General features: G+C 53.1%; 1 protein-coding gene across 3 annotated transcripts in view; it reads left to right on the top strand.

Moving 5' to 3' along the window:
* Nucleotides 1-13,319, top strand: part of CRTAC1 (cartilage acidic protein 1) — a 153,651-nt gene that overhangs the window by 97,988 nt on the left and 42,344 nt on the right. For all 3 annotated transcript variants that reach the window (XM_021074420.1, XM_021074418.1, XM_021074419.1), the window contains exon 4: nt 12,410-12,546. In XM_021074420.1, the coding sequence (XP_020930079.1) occupies nt 12,410-12,546 (137 nt within the window). The remainder of the gene's footprint in view (nt 1-12,409; nt 12,547-13,319) is intronic.

Raw genomic sequence — 13,319 nt, 5'->3', positions numbered from 1 at the left:
TGCTGGAGGGAAGCAGAAATGGGGAGAACTGTGGCAGCGGGCGTTTCACCTCGACAGGCAGGATGCCAAAGGAAGGGAACAGACGTGTCCTCCTCCCTGAACACAGAGCACCTGGGCTGGGACCTGTCAGGTGTCTCTGAGGCAGGAGCCCCTCCCACACTCTGAGAGCATTTCATTCTGAATCCCAAGCAGTGGTGCTCAGCCAGGCCGCACGTTGGAATCTCCTGAGGAGCTCCGAACCCTGCCAGTTCCCAAGGAGCATCCTGGTCCGGTCCAACCCAAACCTCAACCCAGTTATCAGATCGGAAAGCTCTCCAGGAGATGCCCCTGTGCAGTGGAGGTTGAGTCATGTTGGTTCCACACTCAACCTAAGCATCACCCCATCACCCACTAATGTATTCATTCATTGGATTCATTGCATACGTGTTTATTGAGCACCTACCATGTGCCAGGCACGCTTCTGCGTGCTGAGGATGCCCCAGCGAATGGAAGAGACAAAAACCCTGCCCTTTCTCTCTGACACAGCTTATATTTCCCTAAGAATCTGACTCCCCTGTCCTAGCCCTGGGGACTCTAAGTTCCTGGAGGGCAAAGTCCCTGGATTAGCCATTTGTGCTCCCATTCGGCTCAGCCAGACCTTGAACATCCTAAGAGTGCAATTAAAACGACAAATCTGGAGTTCCCGTCGTGGTGCAGTGGTTAACGAATCTGACTGGGAACCATGAGGTTGCAGGTTCGGTCCCTGCTGTTGCTCAGTGGGTTAAGGATCCGGCGTTGCCGTGAGCTGTGGTGTAGGTTGCAGACGCGGCTCGGATCCCACGTTACTGTGGCTCTGACGTAGGCCGGTGGCTACAGCTCCATTCGACCCCTAGCCTGGGAACCTCCATATGCCACAGGAGCGGCCCAAGAAATAGCAAAAAGACCAAAAAAAAAAAAAAAAAGAAAGAAAAATCCAGGACAAACAGACAAGGCATGAGCCATGAGGCCTGAGAGAAGGTTTGCCAGCAGAGGGAAGACAAGGAGAGGCAGGCAAATGGAGCCTGCCTGACAGTCCTGGACTCCCTGGGTTTGAGGGCCCAAATGTTCCTCTGGCAGAGGCTGGAGCTTGGCCCCCAGCGCTGGGGTAAGGGTGACAGTGCCAGGCAGCCTCAGCCCCAGGCGTGCACCTCCAAGTGACCTTCTGTGGGTTTGAGGGATGTCCCTGAGTTTGAGTTGATTTTTCAGTTGAGTGATTGCATTGATTCACTGACAGTGGGCGCGTTCAGGGCCGGGACACTTGTGCCCTGTCAGCACTTCCCTGGATCCAGCTGGGTCCAGCTGGCACGACGCTCAGCCATTGCCACCCTGCCCACCATGAGGAACCTGAGATCCTCTCCAAGAGCCCCAGCTAGCTATCTCCTCCTCTCCCTCTTGCTCCCTGCATTCCCACCCCAGGCCCTTGTACTTGCTGTTCCACCCACCAGAAATGCTTTTCCCATCATGGCTCTCAGGGCTCACTCCTTCCCTTCATTCAGTCCCCTCCTCCAACCCAGGCCTCCCAGAAAGCCTTCAAATTGTACCTATGGCTCTCTATGCCCTTCACTTGCTCTCTTTCTCTTTGAAGCATTTGCTCCTGTCTGAAAGTATGTTATATATTTGTTTGTGGTTGATCTCTAAACACCGTGGGGACAGAAACCTTGTCTTGTTTTCTGCTGCATCTTCAGAATCAAAGAAATGCTTAGGTCACTAACACATACACTTGAATGAACAGCTGAAATAATGAATGAGAAGCACTTATTACGGCATCTGGGACTTCATACATGCTCTCGAAGCAACAGGTGTTATAATGCTGTGATGCAAAGGAAGCCAGGACAGTTAGAGATATCCTGAGCAGAGAGGCCACAGGCCTTTCTCCTGGACCCTTGAAGAGAGGCTCTAGGAGCAGAAAGAGAAAAGGACCATCGTGTAAACAAGACACAGCACAGAGGAGGGTGTCAGGCGGCATGACTCAAGGGTTAAGAATTGACAAGTAGGGAGTTCCCCTTGTGGCTCAGTGGGGACTAGTATCCATGAGGATGCAGGTTTGATCCCTAGCCTCGCTCAGTGGGTTAAGGATCCAGCGTTGCCATGAGCTGTGGTGTAGGTTACAAATGCAGCTTGGATCCCACGTTGCTGTGGCTGTAGCGTAGGCCAGTAGCAACAGCTCCAATTTGACCCCTAGCCTGGGAACCTCCATATGCTGCAGGTGTGGCCCTAAAAAGACAAAATAAAAATTGGAAAGTAGGTAAGAGGGAGGGAATAAAGGAAGATGGACCACATTTCCAAGAGCCCTGGGCCAGGAAACCAGCCTATGGCTTAACTGACCTGGAAAAGTACTAGCCAGTGTGTTTCAGGCAATGTTACTCTGTAAAAACCAGGTAGGAGCTTTTGCAGGACAAAGGGGGACAAGAGGCCTGCTCCAGCAACCCCTCCATGTCCAGGAACCCAAGACCTCCTGCAACTCCTGGTCAGAGTCCATCCCCCCAGGGGTCCTGCACTGGCAACACCAGCTTCTGCTTGACTTGGCTCTGAGCTCTCCTACCCATGTGACCTTGCCTGGGATAATGCGAATGTGGTGCTGGATGGGGCGGTGTGGACTGTGTGCCCCACAACTTACCCTATTTCATTTATTAAGTTCAACACAATGGTCACTGCCCCTCTGCCGTCTTCAGTCTATGTATACCTTGCTCCTTTTCTACATAAAGAGTAGCATGCTTGGAGTTCCCATCGTGGCTCAGTGGTTAAGAAACCCAACTAGCATCCATGAGGACACGGGTTCAATCCCTGGCCTTGCTCAGTGGGTTAAGGATCCAGTGTTGCCATGAGTTGTGGTGTAGGTCACAGACACGTCTCGGAGGGCTCACTGCTGTGGCTGTGGCATAGGCCAGCAGCTATGGCTCCGATTGGACCCCTAGCCTGGGAACCTCCATATGCTGCGGGTGAGTCCTTAGAAAGACAAAAAGATAAAAAAAAAAAAATAGTAGCATGCTTTACTCACGGGGCTACCCCATACTTTTTTTGTTCAATAATCAGTTTGAGACATTATTTCACGGCAGCACACAGAGAGCTTTCTCATTCTTTTTGTGGCCGTATAGTACTCCATTTTATGGACTGACCACTCATTGAATTGGTCGTCTGTTGATGGCTATTTAGATTGTTGCAAACAGTGCCACCGCATAAATAAGCTTATGCAACATGCCATTCTCCACAATGGCAGGTACATCAGTAAGTTAAGTTCATAGAGATGGAGTTGCTGCATCAGAGGAATATACAGGGCTGGTTTTGATAGGCATGGCCAAATTGTCCTCCAAAGGGACAGTCCTAATTTCAGTCCCACTGGCCCTGATGCAAGGGAGCAGTTCCCATCCCAATAGTCTCACCAACATTTCATTTTTTTTTTTTAAGATGTGTTAATCTGAAAGGAAAAAAATGGTATCTAAGTGTAGTTTTAATTTTCATTTTCTTAAAATAAGTGAGGCTGAGCATCTGTTTATCTCTTTGACTCTCTTGTCTGCTCATAGCCATTGCCCATTATTTTCTATTGATTATTGGCCTTCTTATTGATTGTAACACCTCTTTATAAATTAGGGAAACCAGCCTTCAGTCTGTAATACAAGTTGCCCATAGTTTCCTCTTGTTTGTCATTTTTCTTTTGTCTGCGCTCTGGGTGGGTTTTGCAATGCGGAAAATTTTCGCTTTTATAAACTTGGATTTATCACTCTTTTCTCTGATGGCTCCTGAGCTCTGTGTTATACTTAGGCCTTCAGCAGAGCTTTTGTAACCTCTCAGAGAGGAGGCGTCAGCCACTGTGCCAGAGAGAAGAAAGGCAATCGGGGGCGCCCTGCACCTCCAGCCTCTCCTGCCTGCACAGCAGATGAGCCATCTGCCTCGAGAGCACAGCCATTGTCCACAGCTCCTTCACCCAGGCCTCGTTCCCGCTGCACCCAGATACACTGCACCTCGCTTCTCAAAGCATGTTTTGCAGCACTGGCAGCAGCTGGCAGCTCCCAAAAATGCAGAATCTCAGGCCCCACCCCAGACCTAGGAGACCAGACTCTGCACTTTCCCACGTTGGCCAGGATTTCCTGTGCCTGGTAAAGCCTGAGATACCCTGGCCTGAGGCTCTGTCCTCTTCGCCTGGGGTCCTCTGGGCCGTCAGGTGGATCCTAGGGGCTCCTGACCCCCAGCCATATTTCCCTTGGACACAAAGTCCAGACTTTCAGCTCACCCAGCACGACCCCATCTGGGGACATGAGCTCGAGAACCGCTCAGGTCCCCCGCCCCCACCCCCGGTCTGCCTCATTCACAGGTGGTCCCGGAAGAAGCAGAATGGGAGGGGCTGTCAAAGAATATGGGGTCCTGGAGTTCCCGTCGTGGAGCAGTGGTCAGCGAATCCGACTAGGAACCACGAGGTTTCGGGTTCAATCCCTGGCCTTGCTCAGTGGGTTGAGGATCCAGCGTTGCCGTGAGCCGTGGTGTAGCTCACAGACGCAGCTTGGATCTCAAGTTGCTGTGTCTCTGGTGTGGGCCGGCGGCAACAGCTCTGATGAGACCCCTAGCCTGGGAACCTCCATATCAGCGGAAGAAGCCCTAGAAAAGGCAAAAAGACAACAACAACAACAAAAGAATATGGGGTCCCGAAGGCCATTTCCTTGGTCCTAACAGAACAAGGTTCCTCGGGAGCCAGACACGGCCCTCCACCAGCCCCCACCCAAATCTCCAATATGTGGGGGGGGGGTGCTTTGCCATTGGACCCCAGTTTAAAGCTCAGCACTGCCACTTAACAACAGTTGTGCAACCTTAGACAAACGGCTTAACCCCCTGAGCCCCGATTTCTGTCTGTACAATGAAGACTCTATCTTCCTGACATGACTGTGGAAAGGCCCAACTGAGCCAATGCGAGTGAAGCACCCGCAGCGGGGGATGGGATTAGTCCTTTTTCCCTGGGATGGGAGGAGAGAGACTAGGGTCAAAAATGATATCAGGGGACGCAGGGGAGCCTGGGTTCATTCTTTTTCAAAATATCCTATGCCACCCCTGCTCTGTGCCTTTTCCATTGACCAAGTCTTGTAAAGCACATTATTATTTAATGTCACATTTGCCTTCTGGGGTGTGGCTCATTGAGGACCTGCGTCACCGTGGCCTGGAATTCCCTGGCTGCTAATGATGATGGTGGTGATAATGACAGCAGTGGTGGCTCGGTGGTGCGGATGGTGATGGTAAGGATGAGGGCGAGGATGGTGATGGCGAGGATGCTGGTAGTGTTGTTATTGTTGGTTGAACTTATCAGGAGCCAGGTATTTTTTCCAAAGACTCTACTTACCGTATCTAATGCAGTCCTTACAACAGCCTGATAGATAGGTGGTCATCCTCATTATCTCACTTGTCAGATAAGAAAAAGACCAGTTCATGACTTGCCCAAGTCCCCCGAGGCCAGGGATGTTGTTGCCAATTCCCTCTCCAACCCGCTGCTTGGCAGTAATCTCTTTGCCTTAAGAATGAGGTTGGAGGAGTTCCCTGGTGGCTCGGCGGTTAAGGACCTGGTGTTGTCACTGCTGTGGCTCTGGTTACAGCTATGGTGCGGGTTCGATCTCTGGCCAGGGAACTTTTTCAAGCTGCAAGTGTGGCCAAAAAAAAAAAAAAAAGGACGAGGTTGGAAGCTGTACCCTCTGCCCTGACATGTGCACTTGCCCACTGTTTTCTTTGCCATGAATACCAGACCACGAGTCAGGTCACCTCCCTGGGGTTGAGGCAGCCCCTGCAGGAGGAGGCACTCAAGCCAGTGGTCCTTAGGAAGAGCTTTTTATGGCCCAAACTCATGCTCTTGGTGGCAGTGGATGGCAGAGTGTATGGAGCAGACGCCAAGATGGTGAACCAAAAGCCGTTTGCTTGATGGACACTCCGCCCTCTGTGCAGATCCTCTCCTCTTTATTTGTCTGATGACTCCTCCCCCTTCTTCCTCCCATGCCCAGATGTGGCTCCTCCCTGGGACTCAGTCTGTGGCCTGGTCTTTCACTCCCACCCCAGCTCCAGCCTCACGGCTCTGCAAGCTCCCATCCCTCACGGCCCGTGAGCTCTTGGGGCAGCCTTCTCAGCCACTTTATGATCCCCTCAAATGTCAAGCTCCTGCTCCCACTCCCAGCTGGCCCAATGTTCCCGATCCCGTCACTGTCCCCACACTGTGGACCACTCCCTTGCCCTGACCCGCCACACCCAGCCCTCCTTCCAGCTTCCTGCACCCAGCGCTCCTTCCCCACCCCCGGATCGTGCTTGAGCTGCTGCACAAGTGGCCTCCCCACTTCATTTTCCTCCTTGTTAGCCCACCCTTCTCTCCACTGCCAGGTGAATCTTCCAGAAACACTGTTTCCCCCAGATCAGGAGCCACCAATGGCCCCTTCACGCCTCACTCCTAGAATTAGTGGACTCTCCGGGCCTGCCATGCTTCTCCTCCTCCGCCTGCACAAACCCTCCTCTCCCAGGTGGATTCAGTGTCCCCTCTGTGCCCTTGCCTATGCATCCACCTGCCCCTCCACTCTGCCTGATTAAGCCATCAAGGGAAGCTCTCAGAAGCACAGGCTTTGGAGTCAGAAAGACCTGGGTTTGAATCTGTCTCCACCACTTAGTGGCTTTTAGGCAGTTGACTTAACCTCTCTGCCCCTCAATTTCTCCATCTGTAAAATGGAGCTACACCACCTCTTAAGGTGGCTACAGGTTTTAGGTGAGATGATGATTGTAAAAAAAAATAAGAGAGAAAGAAAATGCTTCATGCAGAGTTTGGCAGTACTAAGTGTTCTACATACTGGAGTCGTGCTGTTATTACTCTGACCCTTCAAGTTCCGGGTCAGGTGCCAGCTCTGTCGTCAAGCCCTCCCTGATCACTGTGGCCTCTTCTCTCCTGATTTCACACCATCTCCAGGATGCACTGTCCTGTCCTCTCCTCAGGGCTCTACTAGCTGTGGGCTCCTAGGCAAGTCCCTTGGCCTCTTGTGCCTCAGGTCCTTCATCTGTAAATTGGGTGTGAAAATAGTACCCCTGTCAGGAGTTCCCGAGGTGGCTCAGCAGGTTAAGAATCTGACTAGTGGGGTTCCCGTCGTGGCTCAGCAGTTAACAAATCCGACTAAGAACCATGAGGTTTCGGGTTTGATCCCTGGCCTTGCTCAGTGGATTAAGGATCCAGCGTTGCCGTGAGCTGTGGTGTAGGTCGAAGACGTGGCTTGGATCTGGCATTGCTGTGGCTGTGGTGTGGGCCAGCGGCTACAGCTCCAATTAGACCCCTAGTCTGCGAACCTCCATATGCCATGGGTACAGTCCTAGAAAAGACAAAAAAAAAAAAAAGAATCTGACTAGTATCCATGAGGATTCAGGTTCAATCCCTGGCCTTGCTCAGTGGGTTAGGGATCCAGCGGTCCCATGACTTGTGGTGTAGGTCGCAGATGTGGCTCAGATCCCGAGATGCTGTGGCTCTGGCATAGGCCGGCAGCTGCAGCTCCAATTGGACCCCTAGCCTGGGAACTTGCATATGCCACAGGTGTGGGCACCCCCCCAAAAAAATACCCATGTCATGGGGTGGTGGCGAGGGTTAGTGAGTTAATATATGTAAAGTGCCTGGCACATAGAAAATGCCATAGGAGTAAGCTGCACTAGTTTTAAGCATCTCCTCTCCCTCCTGTTGTCAGATGAACCACAGGTGCCCTGAGTCAGGGGCTGAGACTCCCACCCCCCCAACACCGGGCAGGGGGTAGGGGCCCTGAGCTGCCCCCACTGGGCCTTCCCAGATGGCTGCATGGCAGCAACTGGCAGTTCCACTGGGCTCTGAGACCTTCAAGGCTCCTTTATGCCCACACGCCAATGTCAGTAGGGCTGGGAGTCCCCAGATGTACCTCTCACCGTGGCCGTGACCCCCAAATCCCCCTACCCTGTCCCTGAGCACCCTCGGTCTCTCCCAGGTCCCCATCCTCTCAGAGTCTCCCCCAGAGACTCGGGAGATCCCCTCTATCCTGCCACTAACAGCCTCTCTTCTTCCTGAGCTGCTGCCCCCGCCTCGGCGAGGGACCCCAGGGCAGAGTACAGCTACAAGGAGCCAGAAGGCGGGATTACATGCTGACATGGGCCAGGGGCCAGTGCTGGGTGTTTATGGCCAGTGCCATCGACCCGCACAGCTCACTGTTTATCTGTCTTCCTGACACACCTAATTACCCAGGTTGCAGCTGCCAGAGCGTTTGCTCTTCCTAAATCACGGGCTCGCATCCCTCCTGTCTCCCGGGCCTCCAGGCCTTTGCCTGCAGAAGGGCTGCCATTGATTTTGCCGTTCCCATTTATGATCTACAAGGCTCTGCATCACTGTTGCACATTTTACCTTAATTAGTTTATTCTTCTGGGTGTCCCTGGTCAGCTCGGAAGCCAGGAGGCTGGAACGGGGAAAGAGGTTAACAGTACATGGCACCCTAACCCCTCTGGCCACCAAGTCCAGAACCTGGCTGGACAGCAACACCCCATGATCGCACAGTCCAGCAGGATGCTAACAGGTGAGTTGCAAAAAGAGTTTCCATAGCTAGTTTGGGAAAGGCTGGCTTACATCAAATTAAGCCCATAATTTATTGCAGGACTTATCAATTTTGGGGGGTAGGGCTCTTTTTAGGGCTGCACGCACAACATATGGAGTTCCCAGGCTAGGGATCAAATCAGAGCTTCAGCTGCCGGCCTACCCACAGCCACAGCCATGCAGGATCTGAGCCGCTCTTCAACCTACACCACAGCTCACGGCAACACTGGATCCTTAACCCACTGAGCGAGGTCAGGGATGGAACCCACATCCTCATGGATACTAGTCAGGTTCACTAACCACTGAGCCACAACGGGAACTCCTCAACATTTTGACAGACTGATGTCCATTGAGAATCTCTAAGAGGGGGATGGAAGATGCAGTTTTTCCTTGACTCAGATGATCATGAAATCTTTTCTCTGGGCAGTTCAGAGAGATCAGGGTTCCACAAAGCACACTTTGGGAAATGTGAGCGGGAGGAATTGGGGGTTATTAAGGCAAATGGAGGCGGGTAGAGTCACCCTGGGTTCGTTTCTTCCTCTTGTCTAGCTGAGGCTACAACTCAGCAGTCTGAGAAATTTCTCCTACTAAAGCAGAGCCCCAGCTGCCAGCAGCTGCTCTCTCACCGGCCTGAGCTTTGGTAGAGTTTAACCTCAGTATTTCGGGGGTGGGGGGGACGAGACGAGGGGAGGCACAGTCTCCGGAGGCCCTGGTTTGACAGAGAAGGGCAAGGGTCGCTCGCCGTTGTGAAGGCTGGACACCCGGAAGCCTGCAGGGCCGTCCTCGGAGGCCCCCAGGCATCAGGAGGCGATGACAAGCCTGCCACTGCCTCGGGAACAGCCGTGAGGATGGCAGTCTCGGGCCACAGTCCCTTTCCCGCAGCCCTGAAACCCAAAACGCTCTGAAAGCCTCCAGTGCTTTTTTTAAGTTTGTGGGAAAGTAAATTGATAGCAAAACCTGTCCAGTGCTGACGTGAGCTATTTATGGGCTTTATTTATCCCACTTAGTGTGAATATTCATATCTTTCACTGCAGAAATATTAATGTGTTTAATTACAGGTGCTGCCCCAGTCCCTGCTGGGGGTGTTATGTAATAAACGTGTATGCACTGTGTTACCTTTCCAAAATATAGAGAGGAAAAATCTAAATTTCTAAGCACATCTGGTCCCCAGGGACTCCGATGAGGGGCCATGGACCCCAGGGTGGAGCAGAGCAGCCAGAAGACGGTCCCTGTGTGCCGACGTGGGGCCAGGAGTTTTCTCCTGCAGTTCCCACGGCAACTCAGTGGAGGGAGTGGAGGGAGGAGGTACAGCCGTTACCGTGATGCTCAGATGAGGAAGCCGAGGCTGGAAGAGGATGAGGAACGGCTGAGGCCCCCGAGCACTCAGGAGTCAGAGCGGGATGCGGACTCAGGCCGTCCAGTCCACATCTGCACTTGTGTCAGGAATGAGACTCTCGGATGCCTCCGTGAGCCACAGCATCCCTCCTGGGCCACAGTAGCTCTATGCAGACACCCCCACTGCTGCTCCACGGCCCAGGCCTCCCCCAGAGAGATACCTGCAGGACTCCTGGGTCCGCCTCCCTCTGCTCAGGAAGGGCCTTTCTCTCCCCAGTGTATCAGGCAGGGCAGCACAGCTCTGCTCCCAGGCCAGCTCCCAGGAGTCTGGTGAGCATCCCTGAGGCCAACGTCAGGCCCCACAGGCGATGCTCTGAATCCCATGGGTCACCATGGTCGTGAGAGGTCCCTGTGTGAGGCCACTCAGAGAGCAAATCCTTTGTCTTCTCTTGGGCAGAACCACCTGAGGGGCCCTTTTATGCACAGCTCACACTCACCACTTACTCTCACAATCATTCTCACACTCACTCATTTACCCTCACTCCTTTTTACTCACTTTTTTTGGGGGGGCTTTTTAGGGCTGCACCTGTGGCATAGAGAAGTTCCCAGGCTAGGGATCGAATAGGAGCTACAGCTGCCAGCCTACCACAGCCACAGCAACTTGGGATCTGAGCCACATCTACAACCTACACCACAGCTCATGGCAATGCCGGATCCTTAACCCACTAAGCAAGGCCAGGGACCGAACCCGCATCCTCATGGATACTGGTCAGGTTCATAACTTGCTGAGCCACAACGGAAGCTCCCTTTACTCATATTGTTACTCTCACACACCCACTCACTCCCACTCATTCCTAAACACTCACTCTCACACACTCTCACCTGTACCTACAGTGCAGGGCTGGGGACCCTGAAGCACCTCCGAGGTATCCTATCTATGAGGCAGGAATAATCATTTCTGTCTAGGACTACCACTTTGGGGGGCATTGTGCCAAACCTTTAACATGCGTCATCTCACTTATCCCCCAGGGTAAACCGAAGTGGAGTAATTATTGTCGGCCCCATTTCCAGTAAGGAAACTGAGACTCAGAGATGCTGAACAAAGTCAAAACTAGAAACTAGAAGGAGAATCTCAGTAGAACCAAGCCTGGGACTCAGGCCTGTTTACTCTAAACTCCAAATTCTTTTTTTTTTTTTTTGTCTTTTTGTCTTTTAGGGCCACACCAGCAGCATATGGAGGTTCCCAGACTAGGGGTCTAATAGGAGCTGCAGCTGCCGGCCTACGCCACAACCACAGCAATGTGGAATCTGAGCTGCATCTGTGACCTGCACCACAGCTCATGGCAGCACCAAATCCTTAACCCACTAAGCAAGGCCAGGGATTGAACCCACATCCTCATGGATGCTAGTTGGGTTCGTTAACCGATGAGCCATGACGAGAACTCCTAAAATCCAAGTTCTTTTTTTTTTTTTTTGGCTTTTTATCTTTTCAGGGCCACACCTGTGGCATATGGAGGTTCCAGGCTAGGGGTCTAGTAGTCAGAGCTGTAGCTGCCAGCCTACACCAGAGCCATAGCAACGCGGGATCCGAGCCGTTTCTGGGACCTACACCACAGCTCACAGCAATGCCAGATCCTTAACCCACTGAGCGAGGCCAGGGATCAAACCGAAACCTCATGGTTCCTAGTCGGATTCGTTAACCACTGAGCCACGATGGAAACTCCTGCGAGAGCTCTGCTTTAATGGTCTTAGAAGGGTGGCGCCTCCAGCAACCAGAAGTTCTTCCCCAGGGCCCCAGAATAAAACTTCTTGGCTGTGAATGAGACCTGCAGTTATATACATACATGCATGTATGTATAGGATTCCCCAAGCTCGGGGTCCTTAGCCTCCACCCAGGTCTCAAAGGGGTTGGTATCCTAAAGAGGTGGAGGCACCAGCCCTATAGGGCTGCCCGGAACCCTCACACATCCGTGTGCTATCTTACTGCCATTCCTAGAGGGTTGGTGATACACCTGTCAGAGCTCCACGTCCAGCCCCATCCTTGATTTGAACTTAGAGACCCACCGACCAACCAAGGCCATTTCTTCTGAGATCCAAATCAGGTCCTGTGATCCAGCAGAGCATGTAGGGGGCAGCTCCTGGAGACATGGGTGTTCTTGGTTGAGCTTGGATGTGAAATATTGGTGATCCCAGGACCCCCCTCATGGTATTGCAGGAGCGCAGTACAGAACATGAGATCCCGCTATCGAGGGTCAGCTCAGACACACAGTAGCAGTCATTCTTCTTCCAGAGTTCCTGAGGCCTGGGCTGGCCATCTCCATAAGCCTCAGAGTCTCTTCTCTCAACAGAAAATACCTGAATGTCCCCCAGGGGAGGGGTCGCAGCTGCCTGGGTGAGTGCTATGTGGCAGGTGATGACCCATCCACCTGCGGCCCCGACACTGTGGCAGGTGCCCCAGACATACCAGCTCGCTGCCCCACCATCCACAAGCCCTCCCTTCCCTCCTCTCTCCAGGGGTGGCCACGTACACGGACAAGTTGTTCAAGTTCCGCAATAACCGCTGGGAAGACATCCTGAGTGATGAGGTCAACGTGGCCCGCGGCGTGGCCAGCCTCTTTGCCGGGCGCTCTGTGGCCTGCGTGGACAGGACGGTGAGTCCAGGGGTGGACAGGGGACCTGGGGAGAAGCGGGGGGGAGACGGCAGGGAAGGGAGCCCATAGACAGATGTCCCCAGACAGAGCGCTGCTCTCCAGGGCAGAGCCCAAGGCCGTTCCATCTCTGCTGCTCCTGCAGTGCTTTGCACATAGTAGGTACTGATACACTTTCACACTTTCCTCCACGCGGTCCTCCCAGCAACTAGGGGGGCTGTCCTCATTGTGTCCATTGGACGGAGGAGGGCACTGAGCCCTGGCCTGAAGCAGGGACCTGCCTGAGGACCCAAAACGGATTGGTCGTGTGGCTCAGACATGAATCAGAATCTCTTGGCTCTGAACCGTGTGTCCACTCATTCATGTTTTTCAACTCTTATGTATGAAATGCCTACTGTGTGCCAGGCATTGAGCCGTCAGCCTTGCCCCTGGATAAATATTTATGGAGCAAATGAAGGCTCAGCCAAGGGGCTCCTGAGTGGGTGAGTGGAGGGTGGCCTGAATGGACAAGTACGCTAGTTAAGCCATAGCTGCATCAACGCTTTCCTGTCCCTGCTAGTCCACCCGACACAGAGGTGCTCAACTCAAGGTGGAGGGGGGAGGCCGAGTGGGGAGGGCAGGAGCAGCTGCGGCCATCTGCCCTGCGGGGCGGCCCCTCCCGGGCCTGCGTCCCGGCAGCCCCAGCCAGAGCCCTGCTGTGGAGGTGATTTATCCCTCCTGTCACCTGCTCCCCTGCCACCCTCTCCTTGGCTTTACAAAACAGCCATCCCTAAATC

The sequence above is a fragment of the Sus scrofa genome, chromosome 14 (assembly GCF_000003025.6).
Source record: "Sus scrofa isolate TJ Tabasco breed Duroc chromosome 14, Sscrofa11.1, whole genome shotgun sequence".
Lineage (NCBI taxonomy): Eukaryota > Metazoa > Chordata > Mammalia > Artiodactyla > Suidae > Sus > Sus scrofa.
The sequence above is the reverse complement of the archived record's forward strand: the minus strand, read 5'-3'. Positions and strand labels throughout refer to the sequence as shown.